Source organism: Sus scrofa, chromosome 14 (assembly GCF_000003025.6).
Source record: "Sus scrofa isolate TJ Tabasco breed Duroc chromosome 14, Sscrofa11.1, whole genome shotgun sequence".
NCBI classification, from domain to species: Eukaryota; Metazoa; Chordata; class Mammalia; order Artiodactyla; family Suidae; genus Sus; species Sus scrofa.
In genome coordinates this window covers 46,653,869-46,667,784 of record NC_010456.5, presented here as the reverse complement: position 1 = coordinate 46,667,784, position 13,916 = coordinate 46,653,869, and the positions used below count along the sequence as shown (strand labels likewise).

At 44.2% G+C, this 13,916-nt stretch overlaps 1 protein-coding gene across 4 annotated transcripts in view; it reads right to left on the bottom strand.

Annotated features, from left to right (window-relative positions):
* Positions 1 to 13,916, bottom strand: part of NF2 (neurofibromin 2) — a 72,553-nt gene extending 58,637 nt beyond the window's left edge. Inside the window, exon 1 of one of the 4 annotated variants that reach the window (XM_003483446.4) lies at positions 13,304 to 13,916. In XM_003483446.4, coding sequence (XP_003483494.1) covers positions 13,304 to 13,417 — 114 coding nt within the window. In that variant the 5' untranslated portion in view covers positions 13,418 to 13,916. The remainder of the gene's footprint in view (positions 1 to 13,303) is intronic. The other 3 variants (XM_005670787.3, XM_013983030.2, XM_013983029.2) reach the window with 3 other exon arrangements.

Sequence of the window (13,916 nt, the reverse complement as noted above, 5' to 3'; positions counted from 1 at the left end):
ATGCCAGATCCGAGCTGCGTCTGTGACCTACACCACAGCTCATGGCAATGCCAGATCCTTAACCCACTGAGGAAGGCCAGGGATCAAACCTGCAACCTCATGGTTCCTAGCTGGATTTGTTAACCTCTGCGCCACGACAGGAACTCCATATATGACACTTGCCCTTAATTTATGTGTGCTTTCTACATTCTTTTCCTTTACTCAGGTTCTGCCATGCTATCATGTTTACTCCTAATAATCAAGTTGACTTATAATACTGAACTCTCTAGTGTAACGGAAATGGTGATTATAATGCTAATGAAAAATAGAGGTTTTTTTAAGTTTTTTTAAATACCAAGCATGCTGTTGATATTCAGCAATTATCAATGATTACAAATGTTTAAAATACTGAGAATAAGAATTCTGCAGAGAGCTATGAATAGGAAACAATAGTAATTCAGTGCCAGCAAGACACAAAGCTCAATTTCAAATGCCTCAACATGAAGTAAAATGAACAGACTATGAAACACCACCCATGACTAAGTGTTAACCAACTGATTAACTCCTCCTGCCCTGAACTCTGCTTCGGTTTCTGGCTTGACCTTTCGAGTTCCGGGTCATCAATGAGAATGACAGACTTTAAGAAGCTGGAAGACACAGGGATGAGTGGGCAGGACTTGGGGGGGAAATGACTACAGGAGTTCCCTTGTGGCCTAGCAGTTAAAGGATCTGACACAGTCACTGATGTGCCTCCAGTCACTGCTGTGGTCTGGGTTCGATCCCTGGCCTGGGAACTTCTGCATGCTGCAGGTACAGCCAAAACTACAAAATAAAAAAGTCTATAAATGGATGAGAACTACTGTAGGCTGAAGGCTTTTCAAATATATTTATGAGACTGATTTAATCTAAAATCAATAGGAGTAGAATACTGGATAAATACACGGTTGGTGAATTTAAAATCAAAGATCAATTCAGGTAAGTTTAGTATTGACTCCAGGCTTGTTCTGTTTTACCTGAAAGTCAGATTATCGAAACAACTAAAACTGGGAGATGAAAATGGGCAAGGTGGGTGGAAAAGCTGTGAGTAACGTAACTCACTAACACAAAGCTGTTGGGAATTTTCCAAGGGAGGTCCAAATTTGGCAAAGCCAAAAGGAATAGTAGTGGGATTTGGGAGAGGAAAGAAGGCCCAATTCCTTTAGAAATGATGTGCTCTGACCCCACCTAGTGGTGCCAGAGTGAGTCACAAATTATGACAAATGCCTCGACTCAGCACAGGTGACTGCAGATTTGATTAAAAGATACATTTCCCCGAGGTCAGCACTAACTTGGTAATAAATTTTTGCTTGCTAAAAATATACTAAAACATATGGATTTAGGATCTAAATCAGACAAAGCACAAAAGGAGGATGGAACACACCATCCTGTAACAAACCAGAGAAGCCTCAGCACCAGCTGGCTTAAAAAGATGAGCAGCTCCAGAGAAAACTCAATTCTGGGTTTTTAAGACCTCAAATGCTTTAACTTCTGAAATTAGGAATAAACAACCCCCCAAAATGTTCTTGGACAAGAATGCAAAAGTAGCATGAATAATCAGAGAAGTCATCAAAAATAAAAGAGAAATTTCAAAATGACAAACTGGGTCCATATGACCCCGCAATCCCACTCTTGGGCATCTATCCGGACAAAACTCTACTTAAAAGAGACACATGCACCCGCATGTTCATTGCAGCACTATTCACAATAGCCAGGACATGGAAACAACCCAAATGTCCATCGACAGATGATTGGATTCGGAAGAGGTGGTATATATACACAATGGAATACTACTCAGCCATAAAAAAGAATGGCATAACGCCATTTGCAGCAACATGGATGGAACTAGAGAATCTCATACTGAGTGAAATGAGCCAGAAAGACAAAGACAAATACCATATGATATCACTTATAACTGGAATCTAATATCCAGCACAAATGAACATCTCCTCAGAAAAGAAAATCATGGACTTGGAAAAGAGACTTGTGGCTGCCTGATGGGAGGGGGAGGGAGTGGGAGGGATCGGGAGCTTGGGCTTATCAGACACAACTTAGAATAGATTTACAAGGAGATCCTGCTGAATAGCACTGAGAACTTTGTCTAGATACTCATGTTGCAACAGAACAAATGGTGGGGGAAAAAATGTAATTGTAATGTATACATGAAAGTATAACCTGACCCCCTTGCTGTACAGTGGGAAAATAAAAAAAATTATATATAAAAAAATGACAAACTGGGGACAAAGGAATAGAGAACAATTAAGCATGGCAGAAATCAGAAAAGAATCCTGCTATCACTGTGGACATCAAAATAAACAGAGATCAATTACAGAGCACACTACAATTAAGAAGATCCTTAAATATATGGCATAGGGTAAAACTCATTATATTTAGGCTAATTGCAGAGTTTAGAGGGTCTACAATTACAAAGGCATGGATAACCTGAAGAAGATTCAAAAAAAATGAAGAGTGATTAAAGGAGAAAATTCACAGTGCCTCTGGCAGGAGACCCCTCCTCTTTATTCCCACACTCCCAAAGCATAACATTAAGAAACTAATGTTTGCAAATGCTTACTATGGCCAGGCCCTGGGGTAAGTGTCTGGAGAGGTCCACCTCATTTATACCTTAAAACAATAGACAGGAGTTCCCATCGTGGCTCAGCAGAACAAATCTGACTAGTATCCATGAGGACCCAGGTTCGATTGCTCAGTGGGTTAAAGGTCCAGCGTTGCTGTGAGCTGTGGTGTAGGTCACAGACACGGCTCGGACCTGGCATTGCTGTGGCTGTGGTGTAAGCTCTGATTCCACCCCTAGCCTGGGAACCTCCATATCCGCGGGTAAGGCCCTGAAAAAAACACACACAAAAAAATAGACAGGTAAGTCCAAGATCACTCAGGGAGCTGGTGGCAGTGGTAGGGTCTCCTTCCACTCAAGCCAACTTACTCCTCCGTCAAGATGCCAGCTCTTCCCTAAGCAATATCTGTCCTGTCCTCTAGCAGATTTTTCTTATACCTGCATACTCAAATCCTAAGATGACTTCCTACCTAAGAAGGAGATATGAAAGAGAAGGTTGTGCAATAAGCTGCTTCTGCCCAGATCACCTAAAATAGGATGTCAAAGCTGAGGGCTTTTTTTTTTTTTCTTTTTACAGCAACACCTGTGGCATATGGAAGTTCCCGGGCTAGGAATCAAATTGCAGCTGCTGGCCCATGCCACAGCCACAGCAACACTAGATCCGAGCAGCAGCTTGTGGCAACACCACATCCTTAACCCAATGAGGGAGGCCAGGAGTTGAACCTGCATCCTCAAGGACACTATGTTGGATTCTTAATTTGCTGAGCCACAGTGGGAACTCCAAAGCTGAGGGCCTCTGAAATCAAGTTCTCCTCTCTTATTTTTCAATTGAAGAACTGAAGCCTGGGAGGCAAAAAAGATGCGCCCAAGGACACACAGAGGAGCCACGGAGAAGCCAGGGTTCAAACACCAGTCTGAACTCCCTCCTGGGATTTACATCTTGGAAGGGAATCATTTGCCTAAATCTTGGGATGTCTAGGATTTAACATCTTACTGAAATCACCAGACTCAATCTTTGTTTTCCCCTTTCGAAAGTTCCTTCTGTCGTGGACCACTTTCTGTCTCCTTGAATGTTGGAATGATCTGTAATGTTGGTATTTAATCCAGTCATAATTCCCCTCAGGTACGTGAAAATGTTTGGGATGCCAACCAACAGGAGAAGGTGGCTTTGTCTTCAATATAAGATGGTATCAGGATCTCTCACAACTCAATTTCGAGAAATTTTTCATATCTGGCTCTTCTTATTGAGAGATTGAATTATTAGAGTAAAATTCCAGCCTAGATAAAAAATAACCATTTAGCCTCCTGGCAAATTCCGTTCAGCACCCACTTTCTCAAAATGACAAATATCAAATCTTTCAAGTGGGAAAATCCTCCAAAGCATCAAGCCAATTGTGCAATGCAGCCAATAGTGCAAGAAAAAGGTTTTTCCCTATCTCTGCAGCATAAAGTCTGAACTTATTAGCACAGGATAACATGATTCATTACATTAACTACCACTGGTTCTGAAATTGAGTTCTTAGAAAGCCACCTGCATTTGATCTCAAAAAAGCCTCAGAATTCCTTAGATATCATCTCTCTTCTTTTCAAAATGCATCTACCATCTCCTTGCATTAGCATCTGCTTGTTAAGATACAACATGAAAACAGAGTAGGAGAGTAAGACTAATGACTTCTCAGAGTTCTCTCCGCTATCATAAATCAAAATACGGTTACTTTCAACAGAAATTTTTTTTTAGGGCCGCAGGTGCAGCTTATGGAAGTTTCCAGGCTAGGGGTCGAATGGGAGCTACAGCTGCCAGCCTATGCCACAGAAACACCAGGTCGGAGCCATGTCTGCAATCTACACCATAGCTCTCGGCAACGCCAGATCCTTAACCCACGGAGCAAGGCCAGAGATCAAACTCAAATCCTCATGGATACTAGTTGGGTTCATTTCCATGAAACCGCAGCAAAACCACAGCAGAAACTCTTCAAGAGACTATATGAACATCATTTACAATCAGGTTTTTTTGTTTTTGTTTTTGTTTTTGGTCTTTTTCTAGGGCCGCACCTGCAGCATATGGAGGTTCCCAGGCTAGGGGTCTAATCGGAGCTGTAGCTGCTGGCCTACATCACAACCACAGCAACACCAGATCGGAGCTGCGTCTTTGACATACAGCACAGCTCATGGCAACACCGGATCCTTAACCCACTGAGCGAGGCCAGGGATTGAACCCACAACCTCATGGTTTCTAGTCGGATTCATTAACCACTGAGCCACAATGGGAACTCCACAATCAGGTATTATTCACTGGAAATCTGAGGTTTGATGAGATGCAATGGCTGGACAAATCACAAAAGGGCAGTCAGTGCCCACAGTGACCTGAGCCTCCTACTTGAAGCTGACTACAGTCCCTTCCTTTCTGCCCAACCAAGCATTCCATGAGTCCTTCTAACAACCTGGCACAGTCAGTAATATTAGTTCCATTTTACTGATGTGCAAATTGAGGTTCAGAGAGCTTAAGTATCTAGGCTTTAAGGTAGTTTAGCTGGAAATCAATCCCAGGTCTGTCTTATTTCAAAGCCATGCACTTTCTACCACTGCTGTGCTATTAGTGTAGTCCCTGGACCAGCAGTAGTGGCATTAATTGAGAATTTGTTAGAAACGTGGAACTCTTAGGCAACCACAAAACCACAGGACAAGAATCAGCATTTTACCAAGACACTCAGGTCATTTATGTGTATATTAAAGTTTGCCAGGCTGCTGGAGTTCCCATTGTGGAGCAGTGTAAACAAATCTGACTAGGAACCATGAGGTTGCAGGTTCAATCCCTGGCCTCGCTCAGTGGGTTAAGGATCTGGTGTTGCTGTGGCTGTGGTGTAGGTTGGTTGCTGTAGCTCTGATTCGACCTCTAGCCTGGGAGCCTCCATATGCCGCAGGTGCGGCCCTAAAAAGCAAAAAAAAAAAAAGAAAAGTTTGCCAGGCTGTATACTATAACATTCTCCCTCTCTGAATATTATTCCTTCCTATAGATCAGTGGTTCTTGAAGTGGAGGGGAGGGGGTGTTTTCCTTTCAGGGACACTTGACAGAGTCTGAAGATATTTTTAATTGTCACAACTGGGGCAAAGTAGGGGGTGCCACTGTCATCAGTGGGTAGAAGCCAGAGATACTGCTAAACATCCTACAATGCACAGTACTGTCCCCACTACAAAGGATTCCCAGGCCAAATGTCAACAGTGCCAAGGTTGAGAAACCCTGATTTTGCTGATAATACTGTCCATCCTCTTGGGGTCTGGGATCTGTTAAAGAAGGAAAAACAAGAGTTTTTCTTTATAATTTATGGCTGAACTAAAAATTACTTTCCCTATGGGTCATTCTTTCACAACATTTATCAAACAGTAACTTCCATCAGGGGTGTAAACTAAGGCCCACAGATAAATTCAACCCACTGCCTGTTTCTGTGAAGTTTGAGAGTTAAGAATGAGTTTTACATTTTTAAATGATTGAAAATAAATTTTTAATAATATTTCTCACTTGTGAAAATTATATGAGATTCCAATTTCAATGTCCAGGAAGTTCCCCTTGTGGCTCAGTGGGTTAAGAACCTGACATAATGTCTCTGAAGATACGGGTTCCACCTCTGGCCTTGCTCAGTGGGTTAAGGCTCTGGCATTGCCACAGCTGCAGCTTTGGTTGAAGATGCGACTTGGATCTGTCATGGCTGTGGCTGTGGTGCAGGCCTACTTTTTATTTTTATTTATTTATTTTGGCCACACCTATAGCATGTAGAAATACTCAGTTCAGAGATAGAACCCACACCACAGCAGCAACCTGAACCATACAGTGACAACATTAGATCCTTAATCCACTGCACTACAATGCGAGCTCCCTAAAGGCTGCTTTAAAAAAAAAAAAAAAAACAGTTTTATTGAGATATTAATACCTTAAAATCCACCTATTTAGGAGTTCCCACCATGGTTCAGCAGTATTGAACCTGACAAGTATCCATGAGGATGCAGGTTTGATCCCTGGCCTCGTTCAGTGGGTTAAGGATCTGGCATTGCCGTGAGCTGTGGTGTAGGGCACAGATGAGTCTTGGATCCTGTGTTACTGTGGCTGTGGTGTCGGCCAGCAGCTGCAGCTCCAATTTGACCCCTAGCCTGGTAACTTCCATATGCCATGGGAATGGCCTTAAAAGACCCCCAAAAAGAAGAAGAAGAAAGAAAGAAATGACAAAGAGTGGACATCCTTGTCTTGTTCTTGATCTTAGAGGGTAAACATGTAGTCTTTCACCATTAAGTGTAATACTAGAGTCTTCACAGATGCTCTTTATCAGGCTGAGGAAATTCCCTTCTATTCCTATTTTGTTGAGTGTTTTTATCATGAAATGCTATTGGATTTTGTCATTTTTTTCTACAACTATTGAGATAATCTTGTAATTTTTGCTTTTTATTCTATTGATATGACACATTACATTACGTTAACTGATTTTTGGATATTAAACCAACCTGTATTCCTGGGATTAAAGCCCACTTAGTGACGGTAGATAGTTTTCTTTTTAAATTTTTTATTTTTGGGGGCCACACCTGTGGTATATGTAAGTTCCCAGGCTAGGGATTAAATCGGAGCTGCAGCTGCTGGCCTACGCCAGATCTGAGACATATCAGCTCACGGCAATGCCGTATCCTTAATCCAGTGACTGAAGCCAGGGATCGAACCCACAACCTCAACCTCACAGATACTAGTTGGGTTCTTTTTTTTTTTTTTTTTGTCTTTTTGTCTTTGTTGTTGTTGTTGTTATTGTTGCTCTTTCTTGGGCCGCTCCCGCGGCATATGGAGGTTCCCAGGCTAGGGGTCGAATCCGAGCTGCAGCCAACGGCCTACGCCAGAGCCACAGCAACGTGGGATCCAGGCCAGGTCTGCGACCTACACCACAGCTCACGGCAACGCCGGATCATTAACCCACTGAGCAAGGGCAGGGATCGAACCCGCAACCTCATGGTTCCTAGTCGGATTCGTTAACCACTGCGCCACGACGGGAACTCCTCTAGTTGGGTTCTTATTCTTAATTCACTGAGCCACAAGAGGAACTCAGGGTTTTTTTTAATATGTTGCTGGAGTCCTAATATTTTTGATAAGGATTTTCACTTCCATATTCATAAAAGATATTGGTCTCTAGTTGCTCTTGTTTCGGTATCAGTTTAAGAATGGCCTCATAAAATGAGTTGGGAAGTGGTCCCTTCTTTTCTTTTTTTTTTCTTTTTGGAAAAGTTTGTGAAGAATTGGTATTTATTGCTCTTGAGATTTTGGTAGAATTCAGTGGTGAAGCCACGTGGGCCTCTAGTGGGCAGAACCTGTGTTTTTCACTGTGGGTAGTATTTTTATTGCTAATTTACTCTCTTCATTTGTTATAAGCCTATTCAGATTCCTCTACCATATGACTGGCATTAAGAATATTTTGTAGAGAAGCATTTAAATTTCTTTAATGATTTTTTTTCTTTGCTTTTCAGGGCCACACTCGCAGCATATGGAAGTTCCCAGGCTAGGGGTCGAATTGGAGCTGTAGCTGCTGGCCTACACCACAGCTCAGAGCAACACCAGATCCTTAACCCACTGAACGAGGCCAGGGACAGAACCTCGTTCTCATGGATACTAGTCAGGTTCATTACTGCTGAGCCACAATGGGAACTCCTCCTCTCTCTCTCTTTCCATATATATATATATATATATATATATATATTTTTTTTTTTTTTTTTTGGCTTCTTAGGGCTGCACTCATGGCACACGGAGGTTCCCAGCTAGGGTCAAATCAGAGCTACAGCTGCTGGCCTATGCCACAGCCACAGCAACGCCAGATCTGAGCCGTGTATGCAAACTACACTGCAGCTCACAGCAACACCAGATCCTTAATCCACTGAGGGAGGCCAGGGATCGAACCCACAACCTCATGGTTCCTAGTCGGATTCGTTTCTACTGTGTCCCAACAGGAACTCCTGTATTTTTATTTATTTATTTTTCCGCTATACTTTTAAATATTTTTGGGGAGTGGGGGCCACAGAATGAGGCAACTTAATGTGGGACCTCAGTTCCCAGACAAGGGATTAAACCTGGGCTGCAGCAGTGAAAGCACTGAGTCCTAACTACCAGAACACCAGGGAACACCCTAAAGAGTCTATCTAAAGCAATTATTCTAGGGTTTGCCATGTAATCCTAACTTATCAGAATCCGCCTCAGATTTATACTGGCCTAATCCCAGTGCTATATAGAAATGTTAGAGAGTTTCCTGGTGGTGCAGTGGGTTTACGTATCTGGTGTTGTCACTGGTCTGGCTCGCGTTCGATCCCTGGCCCAGGAACTTATGCATACCATAGCACAGCGGGGACAGAAAGAAAAATGTTATTCCTATGTAACTCTACTCCCTTCTTTTTCTACAGTATTATAATTATTACATATTACATCTATTAAAGTTACAAACCCAACAATACATTGTTACAGTTATTACTTTATCATTTAGTTATTTCTTAGCCTTTTATAGCTTTGTTCCCACCCACCTCTTTTGTGCTGTTTTTGGCAAGTATATTACACATACATTACATTTTTGTGTTATTGGCTGAACAATATATTAAATACAAGTTATTTTATGCAATTGCATTTTAAATCCGCTAAAAGAAGAGAGGGGGAAAATATACATTTATACTATATTTTATAATTATATAATTACCTTTACTGGTGCTCTTGATTTTTTTTTCACATGGATTTGAATTACTATCTACAGGGTCACTTGCTTTAAGCCTGAAGAACTTCCTTTAGTATTTCTTGTGAGATGGGACTTTAAACAACAAATTTTTGGAGTTCCCGTTGTGGTGCAGTGGTTAGCGAATCCAACTAGGAACCTTGAGGTTGCGGGTTTGGCCCCTGGCCTTGCTCAGTGGGTTAAGGATCCGGCGTTGCCGTGAGCTGTAGTGTAGGTTGCAGACCTGGTTCGGATCCCGTGTTGCTGTGGCTCTGGTATAGGCCAGCGGCTACAGCTCCGATTCGACCCCTAGCCTGGGAACCTCCACATACCGTGGGAAGGGCCCTTGAAAAGCCAAAAAAAAAAAAACCCCACAAATTCTCTATTTTTGTTTATCTGGAAAAGTATTTCAACTTTATTTCTACTGTATTTTATTTTTTTGCTTTTTAGGGCTGCATCTGTGGTATATGGAAGTTCCCAGGCTAGAGGTCGAATAGGAGTTACAGCTGCCGGCCTACATCACAGCCAGATCCCAGCCGAGTCTGTGACCTACACCACAGCTCACGGCAACACTGGATCCTTAACCCACTGAACAAGGCCAGCAATCAAACCCGAAACCTCATGGATCCTAGTCGGGTTTGTTAACTGCTGAGCCATAAAGGGAACTCAACTTTATTTTTTAAATGTCCTTTTCATTAATATCCAGCTGTGCTGGATATAGAATTCTTAGCTGACAAGTTTTGCCTTTGAGCACTTGTGAATGACATCCATCTCTGGCCTCCACAGCCTCTGCTGAGAAGTAGCTGTTAATGTACCAAGTCATTTTTTTTCTTGCTGCTTTCAAGATTGTTCCCCTAATCTATCAATACTTTTACTATGAGTCTGTTTGTGAATCTCTTTGTGTTTATCCTCCTTGGAGTTCATTGAACTTTCTGAAGATACAGGTTATTGTTTTTCAATTAATTTAGGAAGTTTCGGCCTTTTTTTTTTTTTTTTGGCTACATCCACAGCATGCAGAAGTCTCCAGCCCAAGGATTGAAACACCCCATGGCAGTGACTTGAGCAATGACAGTGACAACACTGGATCCTTAACTTGCTGCATCATCAAGGAACTCCACAGGCATTATTTTTTTGAATATTTTTTCTCTCTCCTCTCCTGGTAGTCCCCTTGCACATATGTTAGTGCACTGAAAGATCCTCATTTCTCTGAGGCTCTGTACAGTTTTCATTCTTTTTCTCTCTTCTCTTCAGCTTATATAAACTCTATCAATCTATCTTCAAATACAAATTATTTCTTCTGCCAATTGGAATTTACCTTGAGCCCCTCTAGTGAATTTTTCATCTCAGTCATTGTATTTTCCAACTCCAGAATTTTAGTTTGGTTCTTTCCAGATGTTTTATTGACTCCTACAAACTAACTGGCCTATAGACTATACAGTATCTTCATTAAATCCACAAATTTCCCAATTGCCTTTCACCAAAAGCTCCTCAGTTCTAGAGAGTCCCCTTAGTCATAAATTCTCCACACTCTATTTGCAAACAAAAAGTCACTACTTTCTGTAAGGAGCTAAGGGTTTTAAAACCTGCTTCTCCCTCCAGGCAAAATCTCTGAGCCCCTGATAGAAGGGGGTAAGGGAAGACACAGTAGCCTGAGGCCTTCTCAGTTTGCTTCTCCTGGCTGGAACCACCATCTCACAAACTGAGGGTCATTGGGACTCCAGTATTCCCGGAGAGCCACACCTGTAATACAGCCCACATTCCATAAGTAAGAGCTGGGTGGAAGAAGGAAGCTCCATGATTCAGCTTCACTCACCCAGGATTTAGCCTCAGCAACAAGTAGCCTTGGGCAGAAGCCCTAAACTATGCACTTCTGGGAAGAAGGCTGTCTGCCTAGGGGGTAGGGGGAGAGGAAGCCCTGTGTACTGGGCTGCGGGGTTGAGAGCAGAATCTCTACCTTGTAGAGCTGGGAGCAGGGAGGGTGGTATGGTCCTGGTTCAAACACCACAAACTCCTGCCTTTCTTACAGATTTTTTTTTTTTTTTTTTTTCTATTTAAGGCCACACCTGCAGCATATGGAAGGTCCCAGGCCAGGGGTCAAATCAGAGCTGTAGCTGCTGGCCTATACCACAGCCACAGCAATGCAGCATCGGAGCCATGTCTGTGACCTATACTGTAGCACAGGGTAACGCCAGATTCTTAACCTACTGAGCGAAGCCGGGGATCAAACCTGCATCCTCATGGATACTAGTCAGGTTCATAACTGCTGAAACACAATGGAACTCCTTTACCGAATTTTCATAGATTTTCTTTCTTTCTTTTTCTTTTTTCTTTTTTGGTCTTAAAGGGCCGCACCCACGGCATATGGAGGTTCCCAGGCTAGGGGTTCAATCAGAGCTACAGCTGCTGGCCTATGCCACAGCCACAGCAATGCAGGATCCAAGCTGCGTCTCTGACCTATACCCACAGCTCAGTGAAACCTTAACCCGATGAGCAAGGCCAGGAATTGAACCCCCGTCCTCACAGATACCAGTAGGGTTCGTTAACAACTGCACCATGATGGGACCCCCCTTCATAGATTTTCTTGAGTAGATGCTTCTTCACTTGATGTCTGCTCTTAGAACAACTTCCAGAGGGTTTACAAAAAAAAAATTTTTTTGGCCACACCTACGGCATGTAGAAGTTCCAGGGCCAGGGACTGAACCCACGCCACAGCAGTGACCCAAGCCATAGAGCCACAGCAGTGACAACGTTGGATCCTTAACCTGCTGTGCCACCAGAGAACTCTCTAAATTGGTTTTTGTTTTTGTTTTGTCTTTTTAGGGCCATACTGTGGCATATGGAAGTTCCCAGGCTAGGGGTCGAATCAGAGCTGTAGCCACTGGCCTACACCACAGCCACAGCAACGCGGGATCCGAGCTGTGTCTGTGACCTACACCACAGCTCATAGCAATGCCAGATCCTTACCCACTGATTGAGGCCAGGGATCGAACCTGTGTCCTCATGGATACTTGTTTCCACTGAGCCACGACAGGAACTCCTAAATTGTTTTTTAAAAATAAATTTTACCAGTTTACAGAGCACCATGTCACTGGAGTTCCTCACCCTGTCAGGCTGGAAGGGATCCTGCCTAAGGCCATTTTTGTTCTACAGAGGTAGAACTGAAGAGTTGAGCAGTTGCAACTCGGACCCTAAGGCTTGAAAAGCTGAAAAAATTTATTATGGGCCCGTTACAGAAAAAAAATTGCCAACCACTGACTTATGTTGCTGTTGCCAATTCTGCTTGTCCCCAGGCCACACTCTGAGTAGCAAGGACATAAAATTACTTGAGAGCAGTACTGTATTGGCTCGAATCAAAACGCTCCTTCACCATTTACTGGATATATGGTTTGGGGTACCCACCTAAATGAGTTGTTTTGAGAGGTAAGTGTATGAATGTCTGACACTTAGGACGTATTCAATAAAGGATAACTTATCATTGTGATACAAACTGTAGGGAAAGTTTAGGATATCATCTTTTTCCTCGAAGAGTTTTTTCCAGAAAATTTAAGCTGTGAAAAAGGGAAACAACTACTGTAGACTGTGCAATAAAATGAGATGCAACTTTTAATAGCTGGGGTACATAATATAATCGAATAAAGTTAAAAACTCTATAAAGCTGAAGTTAAAGCCTGACACTGAAAATTAAATTTCGCTACCACGGATGTTTTCAGACTCTTGGAATAACAATGAATGAAAACCTTCAGGAAGCACTTCCAAACCCAAAAGTCCCATTGAAAAAAGCAGCGATTATCTTTAACATGACGATTTGGGCCTAGATGGCTCCTTCCGGTTCTGACCCTCTCAGTCTTTGCCCAGAGATGATATAAACAGAATCCCGAAGCTTCCACCTCAACTGTCACCGCGGCAAGGGCGCCCAGGTCGGTGCCAGATCCGCACCAGGGCCCGATCCCGCCAGGCCTCCCTTCGCTGCAGCCCGTAGGGGCTGCCGGCCGGTTACCTCGCAATTGAACTCCATCTCCGCGTCCATAGTGACGATCCGCACGGTGAACGTCTTGGGCTGCTTCCTCTTGAGAGAGCTGAAGCTCATTCGGGAAGCGATGGCCCCGGCCATGGCGTGGGGCTCAGGCCCGGGAACCTGGGGCCCCGGGGCCTGCACTCTGGACCTTTTAGCCTCCCTGGAGAAGCCGCACAGGCCTCAGGGCCACCATGGTGGCCGGCCGGCCGGCCCGGGAGCTGTCTGAGCGGCGCGGGCCCCCAGCGGCCAGCATGGGCCGCGAGGACCGTGCCCTGGGAACGGAAAGGGGAGTTGGGGGGCGGGCCCTGATGGCCGCGGGGAGAGATCGCGATCAGGGACAGACAAGGCGGGCACCGCCCGGCTCTCGCCGGGACTCGGGCTGGGGACGTTGGGGACGCCCAGGGACGGGGGCCCTAGACGGCGGCTGCCCAGACCCTGCGCGCCTCTCAGCGGCCAACAGAGGTCTCAGGGGCCGCTCTCCAGCCAGGCGCGCACGTGCGCGCGTGGCTGTCACCGTCCTAGCTCCGCGCACCCGCGGGAAGCGTCCCCTCCCCGCATCCCCCGGCCTGCTCCCTGCCCCGCCCTCAGGCCCTTC